At 39.3% G+C, this 21,062-nt stretch overlaps 1 protein-coding gene across 1 annotated transcript in view; it reads left to right on the top strand.

The window, feature by feature from the left end:
• LOC140232189 (uncharacterized) overlaps window positions 1–21,062 on the top strand; it is a 162,926-nt gene that overhangs the window by 89,349 nt on the left and 52,515 nt on the right. The window contains exons 5-6 of the mRNA XM_072312327.1: window positions 5,213–5,433; window positions 18,903–19,011. Coding sequence (XP_072168428.1) covers window positions 5,213–5,433; window positions 18,903–19,011 — 330 coding nt within the window. The remainder of the gene's footprint in view (window positions 1–5,212; window positions 5,434–18,902; window positions 19,012–21,062) is intronic.

Consider the following 21,062-nt stretch of genomic DNA (forward strand, 5'->3'; position numbering starts at 1 on the left):
ATTTACTGCCGGTCAAGTAAAATGCGAGGGCACTTGACCTGGTATTTTGGCTATGATAAACCAACAAATGCCTGTTAGGGTCAGTATCATTGAAGAGAAACAAGTCGACAACCCTTATCTTGTCATCCTGACTGTAGCATCAATATTTCTTCCGCTCTTCTACTGGGGAAACATTGTGATATTTCAGTGGCTTAACCTCTTCATGATCTGATTTTTTTTGGAAAAAAAAAAGTGAATAGGATTTGTTTTTCTCCCTTGCTTCACACCTTTCCTTCACTCATGTTGTATGTCGTAGATCTGTGCACTGAGTTCAGTGAGAACTATGAAAAGCCCATAGCTCATTAGAAACTGGATTAATAATAAAGAGTTGAAGGAACAGAAAGGTACGTGACCATGGTTTGTAAACAGTGAGTACAGACAATCGCCACCAATGGCCCCACTGTCTACAGAGTTCCTCTGTAGGCCCATACTCACCATTATGACCTGAAATGTTAGGCTTATTCAAACCTACAGTGAAATACCATGATATATCATGCAGTATTTTGTAACACGAACACAAATACACCTGTTGCATACGACTACACTCACTACAGCTATGACATCACGATATCCTGCAAGTGTTATGCATGACCTCGGGGAGGACTTCAAACATGCAAGTAGAGGTTATGTGCCAAAAATTACTCTAGCCGGGTTCACACGTACACCAATTAACGGGATACAAATCTCGAGATTTGCATCGCGATCGTCATCCCGAGTTTTTTGCACGTGTGGACAGAAAAAACCCGAAAATTAGCGGGATAAGCATCGCGATGCTAATCCCAAGAAATCTTTCGCTGGTTCATCAATTAGCGGGATAATTGGCCCCACGCTGGTACGTGTGAACGGTCGGGATTAGAATCTCGAGTTTTTATATCCCATCATGCAATGCGCACATCACTACAGCGAGGCCTCTGTGAAGAGGTCCTTCACCTCTTTGGAGCACAACAACAACAGCGCGCGAACCACACCACTGACACGCAAAAAAACAATGGACAAAGGGAAGTGCGCGCAGGCAGTGATAGAGAAGGGCGCTGTGTGACCCAGTTTGCAGGCTTTGCTGTTGTCTCTATCGGCAATTAGCGGGATAATATTTCACAAGGGAGTTATACTCTTCTTGTACCAATTTTTTCTGCTCTGTACAAAATTCTTCATATATCGATGTAAGTTTCAAAATGTTCAACCCTCTTTTCATTCATTGCTTCCTTTTATTCGGGTGAAACAAAAGACAGAGTACAACATTGCCTTAAAAAATAATAATCTTGGTATTTACTTTAATAAGTTCATGTTTAATGTATAATGCCTTGTTTGATATTACTAAAATGATAATGTATGTGTTGTTTTGTTTATGTGTGTATGCTAAGTTTTTTTCTCCAATAAAAACATTAAAAAAATCATAATTTTTCACTGTCAGTGTGAACAGCCTCTTTGTAATGTCATCTGACCTTCCCTTGATATTGTTTCCTTTCTTACTGACATTCTTCAGCAGCCAGCAACATTTCTGTATATTTTGTTCTTCTTCTTTTTTTTTTTTTCAATATAACCCATACTTTGATCAACCATTTGATGGCTGATATAAGGCAGACGGGAAGTGAGCAATGTGGGATTAGGCGCATTATTTCCGATTTGGACCAGAAAATGACAAACAACAGCTAAAAAATCACGAGTGACATTGACAACTTGCCAGACACTTAACGAAAAAAGATAAATTCCTTTTTTTTTTTTCTTTCTGGTGCCCTGTCAGATTTTTATGATGCACAGTGCCTGGGTGAAGGTAGGAGTTGTTGTTGTGCACCTATCACATAGCATCTCTTATCTGTCCATTCAAAAGCTGCCCAACTCCTGGACCCCATTTCATAAAAGATGTTAGGATGTCAACTCTTGCTGGAATGACAACTTCCCATAGCAACAGCCAATCAGGAAGCTACATTCTTGTCATTACCATGACAATTGACATTCCAGCAAGAGTTGTTATCATATAAACTTTTTATGAAACGGGGGCCCTGGTGATTCATTCATAGGGAAGAATTCTTTGCATTATTGGGGCACAACTTTGACATTTAGACCTATCTCTCAAACTATCCCCTGGCCTGAAAAGTTCTGAATGTCTGATGAAAAATGATGTGCGTACAAAAACATGAACCACACACATCAGCTACAAGTGTATGTGTTTGTGAGCAATCGCACTTATGATAGGGCAGCGACTACTGCCCAAAAGTCCTAAATCATTAAAATCAAATTGAAAAATGTATAAAATATCTATTTGAGAGGCCCAATTACTTGCAATTTTCAAACAGAAATTATGTGAAAACATTGAAAAAAGTGAAAAGAAAAGTTTGAATTGAATTGAATTAGATTCAATTGAATTGAATTGAATTAAATTGAATTGAATTGACTGTTAAATCACAGAATTGCCCTGTAAGTAGAATATTTAGTATCAAAGTGAACATATACTATGGTATCAGATATTTGATTTTACCACTTATAGTTGAGCAATATCATTTAAGTGTTGAGTGGTGACCAAATGAAATTAGCAATTGTGCTCACGTTGTTTTGAAAGCCTGATGAACCAGGGAAGAATGTTGTTGCATCGCATCTTCACCAGCTGTTTCCACATTCTCTCCAGTCAGAAGTATGCTGGTAATTCTCGGCAGATGTCAGAGCGTTCAGCCTGTCACATCGATGCAGGGAGGCAAGCTAACATCCACATTACATGACATACCGCAGTGTAATTTTCATTGGTAGCAGAACAACTGTATTTCCCCCCCCCCCCCAACCACCACTACCACTACCACTTCTACACGTACCTTTGCAGAAGTGCATTTTGAAACTTTGAGGTATAGAGAGTATTCCTCATGATATATTATCCACATGTGCAACGGAGAAGACTGTGCAGACTGCCTTTCAAGGTATACTCCTATGCCACATCCTGGATGCAAAGGCTGCTCTTACGGCTTTCTTCCGCTTCTCTACCTCCTCATCTGAATCTCCTACTCTGAGTATGGATACCCTCTTTGCAAATTAGAGTTGGGTAGGCCAGTTTTATGAAGAAGAGTGGTGATATACTGTACTGCACAAAGCCCTTGTTATTAAAGCAGCATGTAATTGATTGTGTGGGTGGTATTGTTTCATTTTCATGAATTGTCATTTCCATATCAATTTCATCTTTGTGTGTAACTAGGATATCTTCTTCTTCTTCTCCTTCCCCCTTCTTTTCTTTTTTTTCTTTGGTTTATTCTGCTTTCTTTATTCCCAAAGATTATTCCAGATGAGGCTGGGGGAAAAAAAAAATCAAGACTCAAATGTAGTCCCTATGACCTTTAACCCGTTGAGGACAGACTGATTTTGCTACAACACGCATTTCCCATAGACACCTGCCCGAGTATACTCGGGACTTGTCCTCAAGGGGTTAACAAGGCAGGAATTTGATGGGGTAGATATTGTAATAACAATGAGGAGAAATCCTTCAATCTGATTGGTCATTGATAAGATTGTCATGAGCAAAACAGTTTACAATTTCTATTGAATTCTTTTAGTGCGACATATGCTGGGAATGGACTTCAAAAAGTTGTTGCTCTTTTGAAGTTTGATATTGTGATTGGTGTCCCTTTTTTACGTGCAAGGGGATATATACCCCACCAGAAGTAGTATCGGAGAGCAAGAATTTCTCTCTTCTACCCAGTCAACTCTCTGTCTGAATTATACTCTCATAATCATAAACAAATTTGTGAAGAAACTTATTAATCCATCTGTCCAAAAATGACTCATTTGAAACCGGGAGGAATTTGTATTCCCTTCCAGTAACGTATACAATTTCTGCTACAAGAAGGTACTTTTCAGGTTGGAGGTGATCAGTGTGTGTTTGGATACGTGTGATGATGAAGTTAGCAAGTAAAGAGTAAATATGTAGCGGCGCCCTGTACCATACTCATGTGACAGCGCAGGGTAAATGTTCGGCCCGGTCCGTGCAGGAAGTGTGTCACGTCAAAAGAGAGAAAGAATGAAAGAAGAAAAAATAGAGAAGGAAATGGAAGCGACAAAACGTGGAACAACTTACTCGTGCCACCAGTACAAATGAAAATAGGGAAATTGCCCCTGCCCAAAAATACAATAAATTTGCTGTGTCAACTTTGCCACTGTAGCCAGTTGTATGAAGGAAAACAGTCCTAATGGAATTACCCAGCATATGGGATTGGATTTTGGGAAATGTGTGTCAAACTGATTCCAGGTACAGAGCAAATGTGTGTAGGATGTGTTCTTAGTTATATGTAGCTGACACCTGCACTCAATATTTTTTTTCTTCCAGCAAACGCAAACATTCACATGTGGGACTGCAGGGGTGGAGTAATCCTAGAAAGGTGCTTACAAAGAAGGGAGAGAGAGAAAGAGAGAGAAAGGAAAGTAAAACCTGTATGAGGTGTTCAACTTGAATGTGTAAGTGTGAGAGAGGGAGAGATCGAGTAAGAGAGAGAGAGCAAACATCATCTTGGATGTATTTTGATTTTTGGTGGGTTTTTTTTTTTTCTGTCTCTTCCTGGCACGTTCAATCTTTGTGTTGCGTTAGGCCTGCGAGGAAAGGTCACGTGTAACCATGACTCCAGGAAACCAGAGAAAAACATCAGAAAACTTTAAATTTCATCATGTATGTATGTTCTAAAACAATACTGCTAATTGCCTAAAGATCTCTATAAAAACCCCACAGAAAGATTTTGTCTGTGAAAGTAGTTTCGTCAGAGCAAGTGTTCTAATTTAGATTCAAATATTTGTGGATTCCTTTGCATGCTTTTGAAATAATCTTTGCCCAAGTGCTTCCTAGTTATCCAGAAATTGTCACAAATTGAAAATTATTAAGTCTATGCCATGCTTTAAACTTGGTAGAGTTTCATCATTGATTACAGCAATGTCACATCATAGTTGTGTTTCATGTAGGTCAGCTAATAGTGCCTTCATGATAAATCTCTAATTAAAAACTTGAAGGAGTTTCACAGCTGCATGAAAGACCTACATGTATTTACATTTCAGCTCTTCAGCTGGTTTTATGCAACTGCCCTTACACACAAGATCGTAAAGCATTGATTCTAACATTTGATGCACCATCTTTGCATAGTAAAATATCATGATATTTTACCTGAAGAAGAAATAATCCTTCCCAACTCATTTCTGTTTTTATTGCCAGGTGGAGACGCTGCTGCAATATGACGCCAACCCGACTGCGAAGAACAAGCAGGGCAAGACTCCCCTGGACCTGGCAGCGGAGTTCGGCAAGAGCGGCGTGGCGGGCCTCTTCCTGAACGGCCGCTACTGCAACACGCTGATCGCCAGCAGCTCGCACACGGGCGTCACCATGCACACGCCGCTCCACCTCGCAGCCAAGAACGGGCACAGCGACGTCATCAGGTATATTTGAATAGATAAAATGACATCTTTATGTTTTTAACTGGAGCTTAACAGAGTTTAATGGTTACTGTAAATGTTGATTTTCTCATGTGATTAATTTTTCATGCTGAGCGGCTCAAAAACATATTCGTGGGTTTTTTTAAAATTCACGCTGTGCAATTGTCAACCCATTCAACATTATGCAGAGAAAATTGTGAAGATATTCCAGCAGGTTTTAGAATTCGCGCCAGCCAAAAGTAGCTCGAAATATGCAAAAATCAGTACACCACCAAAATTTTCACATTTGCAGTAATAGCCTGTAAAAAGATGCTGCAAAAGGTGATGTATTTGATGAAACGAAGAAACTAGGGGAAAAAATAGCCAAGTACAAGATAAGTTATTTCAAACTATTCAGATTATTTCACTTTGTATGAGAAGTTTTACATTCTGATAATCCAGATTTAAACTTTGTAATAGGGTCTGCAAATCAGACCATAAGTTTATGCGCTCATGTTATGTTTTTTTGGGGGGGGTTTTGAATTTATATTTTATGTGAATCTATATGATTGAGCAAACAAAAAGCTCATGTGGGTTTTCGGAAAGCACTTCCACCCTCCATTTGGGCACAATTTGCAGAAGAATTCACCATTATATAGGAATGGACAATTCACCATTGAACCTTCATTCCTGAGTATTCATACATTTTCTGTACGATATCAGTTTTTTGCATGTCTGGCATGGCATTGTGTTTCGAATGGAGCATAGAAATTGTACCCCCCCCCTTTTTTTTTTTTTACATGAACACCATGGAATCTGCAATAGTCATTGGCATGTTTGATGCTGGGACTCAAATGATGATGGCTCGTCATCCAGGCACAAGTCGCAATCTCATTCAAGGTCATTGCAATATCCGTTCCCGAGGGGAAAGTCAATGTTTACATCTCACAGCAACAGAAAGATGCAGAGAGCACTCAGAAAATATTGTAAGAAATGTAAAAAATTGTCACATTTGGCAGGTCTGGAAGCTGTTGGAATTGAAATTTTTTTGTTAGTTAGACAAAGCATGTATTCCATATATGGATTAGATTTTGATGGATACGTACACTGTACAGGCAAGCTGTGGAGTTCTGCTAACCATTAGTAAAGGAATATTTGGAGATCATCATTAACCCATTGAAGACGAGTCCCGAGTATACTCCGGCAAGTGTCTATGGGAAATGCGTGTTGTAGCAAAATCAGCCTGTTCTCAATGGGTTAAAGAAAATATTATGGTGTTCTGGTGGGTTCATCTTCTGAGCACTGCAACCTTCCGTAGTGGTATGAACATCTTCATGGTGGAATTGAAACTTATAGTGAGGGAGTCTAAAGAATATTGGAAAATCCCTTGTTAGATTAAAGGACAAGTCCACCTTCATAGACACTTGGATTGAGTGAATGTAGCAATATTAGTAGAACACATCAGTGAAAGTTTGAGGAAAATCGAACAATCCGTTATGAATTTTTAAAGTTTCTGCTCAGTCACTGCTGGATAAGAAGACTACTACAGCTTGTGATGTCACATGTTTACAACGCTATAAAGAAAATATAAAGAAAATCCAATATATTTTAACTTTTCTTGTATAATGAAAGAAGACTTGGCTTGCCTCTTTCAGAATTCAGAGGGAATAATATTACCTTTAACATACGTCAGTGGCAAGTCGAGGCAATGTGCACTTTTTCAAAAAATAAAATATTTTCGTTATTTTGTTCCAGGCATATGACATCTTACACTGTAGTAGTCTTCTCATCCAGCAGTGACTGTGCAGGTACTTTAAAAATTCATAACTTTTGATTGGATTGTCAGATTTTCCCCAAACTGTTGCTGATGTGTTCTACTAATATCGCTGCATTCACTCAATCCACATGTATATGAAGGTGGACTTATCCTTTAATATCCGTTGGCAGTATTTCATTATTGAAAAAAACAAAAAAAAAACTTCTTACGAGTCTTTATGTTACACATGCGCTTAAAGTGAAAATATATTGAAACACGGCTACGTAGGCATATGTCAAGTCTACTGACAGATTGAAACACCTCAGTAGAAAATGTCACTTTCAACTCACTTGATTGCCAAGAGGAAGTAAGAGATAGCAAGTTTGACCACCCTTCGATATGCGCTTGCGAACCACGAATATTGCGAATTTCACTGCCAGGTCTGATGACGTCATAAAAACGAAAGGGGAGCACTAGCAAGGGAGCTGGCGGGTCGATTGAATGCATTACATGTATCATGCATGTAAGTGCTGCACCCATCTGTTTTTATATGTGTACGATATCCTGTGTTGTATCTCATTTAAGCTCCCTGATCTTGTGATCCTATATCTGCGTAGATATCATGCCTCCGTGAGGGGATTTGAAGCTAATTTGCAAGAAAAGAAGAAGTAGTGGTAACCTCAGAAAGTTTAGACATGACGTCGGTGTCTTTTGAATATGCAATGAAGAGTGAAACTAGGAAAGAAAAGGGGAGAAGATGCATGACATCGGGAGGAATTCAGACATGTTTGGAATCAATGAATATGGACTTTAAAGTTTGTGTGTGCCTTTTACAACCCCGAAAATTAGACTTCCTTCTATAAGCTGGTATAGTGTAGAGGTAGGTAAGTCAGCCCTTTCCTCAAGAATAATTGAACTGGAAACTTTTTAGCTCACCTGAGCCAAAGGCTCAAGTGAGCTATTGCGATCGCCCTTCGTCCGGCGTCCGTCGTGCGTCGTGCGTCGTCCGTCGTGCGTCGTCCGTCGTGCGTCGTCCGTCGTGCGTCGTCCGTCGTGCGTAAACTTTTACATTTTTATCTTCTTCTTGAAAACCCCAAGACCGATTTTCATCAAACTTGGCAGGTAGCATCCCTAGGGGGTTAGGAACTCAATTTGTTAAAATGGGCACCATGCCCCACCCAGGGGGCCCCCAGGGGGGCCCAAACCCCCCAAAATTAAGGAATCTGTAAAAATCTTCTTCTCTAGAACCAGAAGTGATAGAGCTAAGTTAATACTATGAGTTAGTACATTGATGACTGTAGTTTCAAGTTTGTTCATGGCAGAATCAGGGGTGCCCCCCTTGGGACCCAGGGGAGGGGGGTGGGGAGGGGTCCTAATGGGGCCTAAATTATACATTTTCATCTTCTTCTTGAGAACCCCGTGACCAATTTTCACCAAACTTGGCAGGTAGTATCCCTAGGGGGTTAGGATCTCAATTTGTTAAAATGGGCACCATGCCCCACCCAGGGGCCCCAGCGGGGCCAAACCCCCCAAAATGAAGGAATCTTTAAAAATCTTCTCTAGAATCAGAAGTTATAGAGCTAAGATAATACTATGAGTGAGTACATTAATGACTGTAGTTTCAAGTTTGTTCATAGCAAATCCAGGGGTGCCCCTCTTGGGGGCAGGGGGGGGGGGGTTGGGAAGGTCCAAATGGGGGCCTGAATTGTACATTTTCATCTTCTTCCTGAAAACCTCATGATGGATTTTCGTCAAACTTGGCAGGTAGCATCCCTAGGGGGTCAGGATCTCAATTTATCAAAATGGGCACCATGCCCCACCCAGAGGGCCCCAGGGGGCCCCCAATCTCCCCAAATGAAGGAATCTTTAAAAATTTCGGCCCTTATTGTACATTTTCATCTTCTACTTGAGAAGCCTGGTCAAATTTTAGTAGAGCTGTGAATAATTTAGATTAGTGACTGCGTGAAAGGTGAACTTGCGATACTCAGGTGAGCGCTAGACCCGCGGGTCTCTTGTTTTTTTTAATAATGGTGGGCAAAGGAATACTATAGATTTCCAGTGAATTTATTCAGACCCCGCAGAAGTTCCAAACATTCTTAGTACAAGAGGGGAGTGTATTCTTGAGTGACATGTGAATTTTTTTTATTTGTTTTTTTTTTTTGATAACAGTATTTCCATAAGATTTCAAAATTGGAAGGCATTTTTCTTTAGTCATGCAAAATTTGTGACATTTGCAAAGAGGATATAGGAGCTTTAAATTAAGTGATTTTTTTTTCTTCTTCTGTCTTTCATCCTTTTTTTTTTTTTTTTTTGGTCTTGCCCAAATTGAATGCAACATGCACTTTTGTCGATGTAACCGGGGCACTTACAAATGAATGAATGTAACATTGAGGATCGGTTTCCTTATCTGACCACGTCGAAAAGCACCGTCAAAGGGGTACGATTCAGAAGGATAATTCACCCCTGCAGTCCATTTAAAAGAAAGAAAAGTAAACAAACACACAGTAAAAACCCCAAAGTGAATGAATAGAAATGCACCTTTATTTGCATGGCTTGTGAGTGTTCACCAGTGGAGTACCGATGCAGGGTCCTTCCCACAACCGTGGGACCTCTAATATTGCAATGAATCAATGGACTCTTCCCCTCCAATTTTTTTTTTTTTTTTCTGTTTAAAAGCTACTATTCTTACTGAACTCTGTATATTGTGGTTAACCCCCTGGGAGAGAGAAAAAAAGAAAGAAAGCAAACTAATAATAATAATGATAATAAATAATTCCAAGAAATTTATTCTCACTTCATCTGAATGACCTGCCATTAAAATTAATTCAGCCTAATTTTTCTTTTCTTTTTTTTTTTTTTCTGTGCAGCATGTCAAAAAAAAAAAAAGATTTAAGTTATGATGACATCCTGCTATCATTTGATGCAAAGCAAAGAAATAACTTTTGGAATGAAAGGAACGGAAAATACACCCTAATGTTCTGGGCAGTTTGTCAAAGTCAAAATATTTTTATAGCTGTGACACAAAACCGTAAGAGCAGTGGTTCTCTTTGCATTTGTTGTAATAGGGTCGAACTGATGAGGATGATAATCGATGATGAATTTTGATAGTGAGCACCTTGTTATCAACTTTCAAATTTATCCTTTGAATCTGAGTATCCCTCATTCCCATTCATTTTTTTTTTAATGATTTCATTGCAAATTGGTACAAGTAAAAAGAAAATAGAGTGTGTCATGATGTCATTTAGTTTGCTGTTTATTGAGCAAAGATCAAAACCCCAACAAATAGAAATTCAGAAACTTATCCAATTGTTTAATGGATCAAGTTGTAAAGTCAGTCAATGCAGGTAAGGTAAAAGCAGCATTTTGGGAAAGTTGTGCTGCTGATAGATGTTCCTTGTTAATGTCATAAATTGAGTTTGGCTGTATTTGTGCATTTGTTAAAATGAGTTCACATCTTGTGTAGACTGCTCTGACTGTGCAACGCCAGGAAGAGTTTGTAGATCCAAGAATTTTACGGGCTCAAGAGAACGAAGGAGAGGGGTGAAATGAAATAGGGTTGCCCCCATTCCCCAACTGGGAGATCAAAATATCAATTCTATTCTCAAACCTCTGCGATATTGCACTCTGGTGCAGTACTTGCGTGGTTCTGGCAATGTGATTTCTTATTGAGTTAGGTTAGATTGATTTGGGCAATTTAAATTGGGAAGGTCGGATAGCTTCCCAATGCGGTTAGCGCCGAGTCATCATATATCATCAGAGAGACTTCTGTGCTTCGCGAGATAATCAGAATGGATAGTTATCTTTGACGAAGGAGGGCGATAGAGAGAGAAAATGAGGATTGCTACAAAGCAAACAAACAAACAAATCAACTGGTAAAAAATTGCTGTCTGTGGTTGTAAAAAGCAATTCCAACTGTAATCGATATGGATTCAAAGTATTGTCATTGATTCCAGTCAGGGCTGTCCTATGAAAATGTATTTTCATATCTCTTCTTCTTCTGTCTTGTATGTGCTGATTTTAAAGGTATAGCAAGAACAGGAAATTGATATGTGTTTGTGTGTGTGTGTGTGTGTGTGTGTGTGTGATAAAGATAAAGATTACTAAAAAACAAAAAAAAAGGGCGTGCTGAAGCATGTGTGTACAAGTTTGTATGGTTGCGTTATCAGTCGGTAACTCACTCACACTCGTGTGCGCGCGAGCTCGCAAAAGGAGGCGAAGATTGTGACATCTGTCATTTGGTTACATTCTTGCCTTGGCCAATCGTTATCTACCTGATAAGCCATGATTGATGACGTCCCGAAAAGGAACAGCTGAACGTCAGAGTCAGCTTTGCTTTTGCTTGGGCAAGGGGTGCGTTCACATCTGTGAGGTGATGAGCATCTTATGGGCAATCTCTTTGTTTGGTGCAGATGGCTTATTGATTTGCAGCAGCTATAATTGTGTGTGTGTGTGTGTGGGGAGGGGAGTTTTTAGGTAACATTTGTTTAGAATAGGTATAGTTTAGCATTTTTCCTGTATTTTGCATGATTATGTGCTCGTTTGAAAGTGAAGCTCGTTAATGTATTTGAAACATGTATTGATGCTATTAGAAATCATGTGTCAAAACCAGTGAGAATACAATTGGGAGAAATCCTGTCTGAACTTGATGGAGCAAATATCACGCAAATATCATCAATTTTCCAATTTGAAATAAACAACTTAGAAACATTAGATATTGCTTGGCAGACCCCCTCCCCCCCCCCCCCCCCCAAGTTTCATTGCTTCATTAAAAGTGTTGTGCAGTTGGGGACTATTAATAGGTATGTATTGCAGATGCAGTATGATTCAGAAGTATAATTGAATGATTTGAGTATTTGCTGTAATTACTAAAATACTCCCAAGGGAAACATTCTTACCATGTGACTTTTTCTCTATGATGAGAAAGATAATTTTTGCCATTTGAAAGATTCCTGTGGTAGAGTATCAGGAGAGTATTCACTGACGAAGTCATGTAAAATATCAAAAGTGAAATGTCTTTTTCAGACACGATACACTTTAGTACACACTTAGTAATTCAGGAAGATTTGGTGTGGTGTGGATGCATCCTGTATTGGAGTGATAACGTGCAGCCCACCCTGCCCAATACAGAGGACACGTTATCACAGAAGGTATGACGCTCGGTGATACCTCCGATACCATCAGATGGAGGATTTGAAATGATGGGATGCGGGTCTTCCGTTTGTGACAGGTCTATTTCGGCTTTCGGCCCCTCTGTGATGTGTGTGTGTTTGTACCGGGGGCTGTGCTGTTCTCCTTTTATTAGACGAGAGATACTTTTAATAACATTGACTCTCTGATGAGAGGGGACGATAAATCGCATTCAATTTTTTAACCTCTCTTTCTCCTGACGATGACGACGGTTGGGAGGGACGTCAGGGCCCAAGGGAGGAGTACTTCTTAGGGTCAGCTGGCGGAAAATGTCCTCCGTCCTGAAAACAAACACCCCATTAATGCCCGGAATGCCCAGATGTTGTACTTACCGGTGCCCCGTGATGAAATAACATCACCTCCGAAAGAAAATAGCTCTCCTCATGCAAAAGGATATAAATGCACGCCGTGCTTTATATGAACTTCTCAAGAGAGTACATAAGTAGTGGTAGACATGTATGAAATGTATATGACTTGTTTTACGAAGGGATACAAATCCGCATGAGGAAACACAACATGCTCTTTAAGTAGTAAACACTGGGGTTGTTTATGTTCATCATAAAAGTATGTTCATCAAAAAAGCAAACCAACTGTAACAGAAATTCTGATTAAATGCTTTGGTATCAAGAAAGAAAGGAGATTGGTGAAAATCTTAGGAAATTAAACAGATGTTTCGAAATTGGTGATGGGTGAATCTTTTATTTATTTCACTTGGAACATGACCAACAAGTGATTTTCATGAGCTTGATTGCAGGATTCCTATGATACAAAAGGATCATTTTGGAAAAAAGTGCTGTAAGAAAAGATTGAAAAAAAAAAAACGTGAAACTAGTTGCATGTCAAGTCTGAAGTTTGTGAGGTGTAGTAAAAGAATGATGGCATAATTAAAATCAAACTGAAAACTGAAACCGATTAGTTGTTTGTTTTTTTCCTAAGGGAAACCATGTACATCTTAAGTTTGTTTTCTTACATTTAAATGGTCAAGCGTATATGGTTGTTGTATTTGTTATTTTGTTTCTTTTTTGTGAAAGCTGGTTTGTCCAAGTTTGTGCAGAACTACAGGTTTTTCTCTGACTGTAGTGTTCAAAGCAACCGTTATTTTTAGGATATACCCTCCTTCAATCGCACTTGTGTGAGCATCTCCAGGATGAGTAGTGCATAAGAAGACCATACCCTGCAATGTGATAGGTGCGAGAGTAAAGGATTCTTGAGGAACACATTGTCATCTATCTGTTTGCTTTTGGTCTCTGAGCCACTTTGCAAGTGAAGCTTTACTGGAACTGGAATGGAAATAGAAAGAGAAATATGACCAGCTGCAGCCGTGGGAAATTTAGGCTGATGTGGGAGGCACTTTCAGACATGTTGAGTATTCTTGTGATCAGTGGCAATGTATTGATGTATGAGACATCGCTATGAGACCATTCAGATGCATTTTCTCGGAACATGACAACAGGATCGCGGCGTTCACACCACATTCGTCATAATCATAGAGCAGTGGAAGCCTGGTGATGTTCGCCCCTGGGGGAGCTCTGCATACTTAATAGTTATTGTGGCTGCAAGTTTTAGCAGTTGGGTCTTTTCAAGGTAATGCATAGCACGAATATGTCACCATGTATGGGAGAGAAAATGTCGTATGAATAGGCAATCATGCCCAATGATTCATGGTGTTTCTGATTTACGATGCAAGTATTCACGTGACAGATCTCTCTATACAACAGGAAAACAATCAGATGTGGTGAAATGCAGTGTTTCAATTATATCACATACTTTATCAATCAAGTATTCCTGTGTTGTGAATCGATACAAATATCCAGTCAGAAGGGGGAATGGAAGCAGCAAATTTAGATTTACACAAGGAGGTGTAAAACTGAAATGAGAGACAAGAGGATACGGTTGAGGTACATTTATGGGACTAAGGGTAATGTGGCACTGTATTCCCCTCTCATGTCTGGGCATACTCCATGTTATGAAGTGAGCGTATGATTGAGAGCGAAACCGATATTCGGACTCTTATCTACTCCTTGCCCGGGATGGGAGGCGGTGTCTCAACAAGCACAAATCGCGTATCTGGTGCACCCTGGGGCTCTTGCGTATCGTTCAGTAACGCGAGAATCAACTGCAATGCAGGTATTATTACCCCCGCCAAATACATATTTGCCACGATGGGACTTGAGCAGAAATAAGCTGAATGTTGTGGCTTCGTATGACGTGTTTTGATTTAAACACGGCACCACATTCGATTTGTGATTAAAGGGTAATATCATACACATGACAGTAGAACCGTTCATATTCATTACAGCGGGACCATTTATATTCAATAAAGTAGCTGACAGATTTGCATGTTTTCACTGTACTAGGAAAATTGAATTGTGGAAAAGGAGTAACGGTGTTCCGATTTGGTCAAGCCCACAGGCAAGTGATCAAAGATTTGATACATGTTATTTTGACAAACATGGCAGTGCCCTGTTTTATGAAGAGTTGAAATTGATTATAGAGTTAATTTCAACTGTAAGTCTGTGTGGTAAGGAAATTTAAAATTGATTTTATCTTCTGATAAAATGGGGTCCTGGTCAATTGTGGTAGAACTTTGGAGTGTTTGATTAGGATAAGAAAACTATTTGTAATAGAATGACAAAGTAAAAGGTCAAGTAGAAATTGAAACATCTGCATGCTATTTCCTACCAATATTAGTAGGCATAGATGTCTGCAATAGTCTTGGAGTTTCCTCTTTATGTCCTTATTTGTCTCTGTGTTAAATGTAGTTTATTTGTCCTTAAATCTCTGTAAATACTGCAAGCATGTTTACCTCTGTGTGCAACAAGTACAGGAAAACCCATAGCTTTGTACACAACTGTCCAAAGGCCCCGGCAAAGGAAGGGTTAATCAGATATGGCCAAAAAAAAGGACAGTTTAATTTGGTGAATCCGAAGTTGTAGTTATCATCAGATGTGAGCTGCATGTATTTCAATCCGCAGCTGCTGCATTCAGGACTAGACTGACATAAATGTCTAGTATATTTCATTACTCAGAGAGCAGGCCCAGAAGTACGTAGTATGCCCAATAAGCAGAGGTCACCAGGCTCTGCAAGCCACAGCCGTCCATCCCATGGTTCCTCCGCTCCCCAAGACACGAGGGAACAAAAGATGGCACATATATAAAACAGATATCTAGGCAATTGGAACACGGCAAAATGAGCTCTGTGCTCCTCCCATATTGCTTGTGGAAATTTAAAATCGCGGCAAATGGGATCGGTCCATCTGTAGAGCAACCAGCAGTGAATGAGTGCGTGATGTCGCAAGTGCTGGTTTTTTTTTTCCATTTTCTGCTGCTGCTTTTTGATTCTTTTCATCCATCTTTTTGTGACTCTTTGACTCTGCAAATATTTTCAGATTGTCAATATCAAAGGTGAATTGTTTTTCTTTTTTTCAATTTGTACAGGCGTAATGTTTGTTTCGTAGAAACCCATTTGCGCTTCTGGTATCAATTTGCGGTTATTTACGATCACATTTTTTTTGTTGACACGTGCACCTTTTGTTGTCATATGGGATGATTTTGAGTGTCATGTGCATATAACTGTTTGTTTTAAGATTCAGCCATTGTGCTGTGCTATCAAAGGTCGAGAACGTGACTTTGTAATTTGTATCAAACTTGGCCAAAGGGGAGTCCAGGTACTTCCTCATGTACAAAGGGCACTTCACTCATTTGGCAGCAATGGAGCAATGTTTTAACCTGTTGAGGACGAGTCCCGAGTATACTCGGGCAGGTGTCTATGGGAAATGCGTGTTGTAGCAAAATCAGTCCGTCCTCAATGGGTTAAGATAGCTGTCAAAGGTAGGTACTACCACTGGTAAAGCATTGTGGAAACTGCAGATAGAGCCCCTTAATACAGCCAAAATAAAGAACAGAAAATAAAGAATGTGCTTATTTATGTCAATGTGGGGCAGTTTGTCATTCAGTTGCAATAAAAACAACTTGAAGGAAGAATTTCATCAGTTTGAATAATTACGCCGTCAAATTATTGTCAAAGTATGCCTTCTATCACATTTCTGGCTGATGTCAAAGGAAGGCACGTTAAAAAAAAACAAACACAGGCCACGTTAGTCAGTAACTTTATTCATGTTTCTTCAGAGACATTTTATTGAAAAAGGTGCTCTCTCTCTCTAATCACAGTAGCAAGGAAGCATGTGTTGTGCATATCTCTGTCATCAAATCATTAAATTTCCCCCTTTGCAACATCTTTTGCATGCCATCAAATGATTAAAAGGATTTAGATGGGAAGGGGGGGGGCAGGGGGTTATTGCGAGGATGGTGGGGGGGGGGGGGTAGGGAAGCTGGAGAGTGGCCTATGATGAAAATCACTGACCAGACTGTAAGCAGGTGTCCTTGTCACCAATAGGCCCGAACGGGCCGATGAGATACTGTCTCTCGCTCGTCATGTCCTCCGCAATGCATTGACGACGATGCATGTGATGACCCTAATAAAAGCGCAAAATGGCCTCTCAGTCGGCACTCCGTGGCAACCGCGGTGCATAATTCACCGTCGGGGGAGAGCAGTTGGATTAGATCGTGGCAAGTAGAAAAGCAGGTGGTCTTCTTTTTCTGTCTTTTCCTTTTTTTTTTTCTTTTCTCGTTCTCTGTCTCCCCTTCTTCTCTTTTGATGAGAGTTTGATGGCGTATCAATCATTACGCTCTCTCTCCAGCTCAATCCACCGCTTCCACAGGTGACCGTGCGTGCACGGTAGACCACGAGGGAGACGCGTGGAGCATTTCCCAGTGGTCGCGACAGCGATGCGGTTCCGCGAGAGAATGTTAACAATGTGTACCTTGAACATCATTACGTGTTAATGGGCTCTCTTTGGCTGCCGATCCGCTCAATATTTTTCCGTGCGATAATTTGATTTTCGCGCAATTTGGTGCAAATAGCACAGGGATAATGGTAATCGGTGGATGGTGATTTTGTATAATGAATTGGCTTCATGCAGCGCTATGTGATCATGATAATATTTGCAGCAAATATAGCTCAACTTGTCACTTCCCCTGGGTGTTTTATAATACATGTTGGTGTAGCCATCTGAAAACCTGACTGTTGAAAAGACTACAAGTATGAAAAATTGATGTGGATCTGCTTTTTCAAATGTACACTTGTCTGTAAAATAGTGAAAATTATCGATAGAAAATTAGCAATGTTGCATGTTGGCCTTATGCCAACAACATTACAGTTTATAAAAAAAAAAAGGGGGAAGGCTACATTTACCATTACACTAACTGTGTTGTCTGTGGGTAACTGGTGCAGAATTATTAAATATTTGCAGTTGTAGATATTCTCACTATAAATGGTTAGTATTTAGTAGAGATAGGTGGACCTGGGACCGTGCGTATGGTGTACGTGTGTGCAGGGTAGCTGCTCAACGTCACCTTTAAGTAGCCTCTGGCTTTATCAGATAGCATCGCTTTTCAACAGCTGGAGTGTTATATAGCCGTTATCTCTGTGTGTATGATGTGTACATATGTATACGTATGTAGATATATTTCATATATCATTTTTTTTATGTGTATATGAAGGACAATTTTACCATTAATCCCCCCTCAAAAAAAAAAAAAAAAAAAAAAAAAAAAAAAAAAAAAAAAAAACCTAAGCAAAACAGCCAGTAGATATAGGCTTGGTGAATTAAGTCATTTCTTTTGGCTTCATTTTGGTTGGTCTTATGAAGAAATTTTATGATGTGAAAAGGAGGTATCATTTGTGATAATATGTATGTACTGTATGTATATGATGTGTGTTGGTATGTGTCTCAGTTAGTGTGTGTGAATATGTACAGTATGTATGTATATATTTAATTAAATGTGTTGGTATATTTATGTGTCTCTTTGTGTGTATATCATAGTATGTTTGTTTTGTGCTACTATTTTTGTGAATCTTTCTGGCACTGCAAATAGTATATACAGAGAATTACATCATAAGGAATGTTTGGATTTTTTTTTTCTATTCATGAAACCACTAATATCAGACTTTCTCGAGACTACTAAATCATAATCCCAAGTAGATTAGCTCCACTTTTATCAGGCAATCCTTCATCCAGCTATTTATTTATGCTGCCATCACTGTAGTTGTGAAGAGTAATAGGTGTGACCGATTATCATCATTTCTGTCTCTCTATCTCTCACTCTCTATGTTTACATATATCTCTCTCTCAATATATATGTTTATATAATACATATATATATATTTATTTATTTATGCTGTTCATAAAATTGGAAATGCCAGCGAGTGTCATTCTTGTGTCGTCGCCATGGTTGCGAGGCATCACTCACATCTGCTCATAAAAGTTCTGCAGACTGTCCCCGTCATTCTGTTTTGATTGCAAGATGGGATAACTCAATCGTCAACATCATCAATGTTAAATTCTCTCTTCTATTGAAAACATCCCGCTGTTTTCCTTTGCCCCGGTGCGGGTTGTGATGCGAGAATTCAATCAATATCTTGACGTTTCTTTACTCTGCATGATTCATTTATACAACTGTTTATATCTCTTTTGGTTGTATTTTTCAGAATACTGATTGACGCTGGAATTGATCTGAACAGAGAGACGCCCAATGGGACGGCGCTTCACGAGGCTGCCCTGGCCGGCAAGTCAGAAGTCGTACGGTTACTAATCATGGCAAGTATAGATGCTAGCGTCACTTTGACGCACTTACTTGAAGGTAGTAGTCTTCATTTGCAAATGGATCGGGGGGGGGGGGGGGGGCATGGGAGAGAGGGGACAGGGGATTGAATAACTCAAAATGTGTATGAACGCTTTCCAACAGGTAAGATGTAACACTCCTATGTGATGATTTGTAATTTCAATATACAGAGATGCCCTATTGATATCTAAATGAATATTCAAGCCAGTGTAGGCAACAGTTTCATGTCACATAGCCAATCCGGTAGATCATTTATTGAATAAGTATAGCACATACTGGTCTGATACCAAAAACTTTGTATTAGCGTGAAATTTTGTGGAATATTTCATGGGGTGGAACACACACACATAATACATGTGTAGATATGGTATTTATGGTACTGAATTAAAAAAAAAAAAATATTGGAAAGACACATTCATGAACATTTCGGGAAACTCTGACAATTCGTAGCAAATATTCAAAGTGTTGGTCAAATAGATATGTGGTCATTGCTGGATTAGTAGTGAAATTTTATAAAGAAAATATGAAGAGAATTCTTCAAATTTTCATTCTAGCATAAAGAAAGAACACTTGACTTACCTCCTCCAGAAGGCAGGTAAATAGCACTACCCAGAATATGTGTCAGAAACATTTTTACGGAATGTTTGTGTTTCCTATCATATGAAACTTTATTGGTCTTTAATTTCATTTCAAAAGGATTAGTGGCTGGAACATTGCATCAAGGAATCGTTGCTGGAGAATTTGAAATCATGATAAATGTTATTGTCATTCATTAATCCAGTGGTATTAAACATGGGACAGGTTCAGTCTATGCTTACCTGCTGCTAAGCCACTTTTAATCCCTTGGTATTACACCTGGATCCACCAGTGATGAAGGAATAGTATTAAAGTAATGCTGCTTTGATGCAGTAGTGAATTACACACTTAACCAATTGTTTACATGAAGCTTGTACAAAGTCTAGTAGAATTTTAGGATCCAGAAAGGAAAGGGTTAATAATGAATGGGAGGGGGGGGGGGTTGCAGCCATAAACATCAGAATTTTGTATATCATTGTTGGAATCAATGATAAAAATAGGAAAATGGCTGCTTATGTTATATCAAAGCAACCAGAACATACTGCATGTGACTCAGTAGTGTTAGGGTCTTCAGGTATCTGCGCCGTCATTGCTCAGGGAAATGGTCTTGATATCACAGATTTTAAAGTATCCACATCGAGTATAAATACCAACCGTGAATGCATCCCGAGTAACAGTTAATGACAACTTCAGCAAGCCCTCTGAATTTTACCTCCCAAGTCTGAAATTTGATCAGAGAATTACTGTAGCTCTTTCTTCTGTTCTTTGTCTAGATTAAGCAAAATTTTTATCTCCTTTTGGTTTTATGTTTTCTGTTCCTTTATGTACAAAGAAGTATGAAATCTTCTGGGTACAAAAAAAAAAAAGTTGTATTCTTTGTGGTACCAAAAGTATTAATTCTTTTGGGTACAAAGAAATGTGATATGTAAAGTAATGAGTATCGCAAAGTTGAGTAGTGTATGGAGCTACAATGTACGTTGTTCTCTATTGTTAAGCTGTCACGTTAATAATACAATTTTGTTTGCAGTTAATTTGTAGAAATTGAGTCAAATCGAATTGTGAAGAATTAAATGGCTTCTAGCTTTATCAGGGCCAGCAAAACCTCAAGGAGAAGATGGTGGTGACCAAGAACACACGCTCAATTTCTGTAGAAACCTGAACAATAGTAAGGCTGCATTACCACGCAATGTTTAGGAGGAATCAGGGAAAAAAAGACAACTTTATTTCTCGAGAGCCATGTGCATGAACTCTCTCTTTACAGAAACTTTCCACCCATGTGGGGTTCCTCGATCCAATTCATGAAACATGAATTTGCCTGTATGCGCATTCGTAAACGCAATGCAGCCTGCTTTTCCTCCTTCAATAAATGATGCGTTCCTCACAAGGATATATGAGATGTGGAGATGCATCTTTGCAATGTGATGAGAGTATCAAGGACATCAGAAGGGTG

Source organism: Diadema setosum, chromosome 8 (genome assembly GCF_964275005.1).
Source record: "Diadema setosum chromosome 8, eeDiaSeto1, whole genome shotgun sequence".
Taxonomy (NCBI): domain Eukaryota; kingdom Metazoa; phylum Echinodermata; class Echinoidea; order Diadematoida; family Diadematidae; genus Diadema; species Diadema setosum.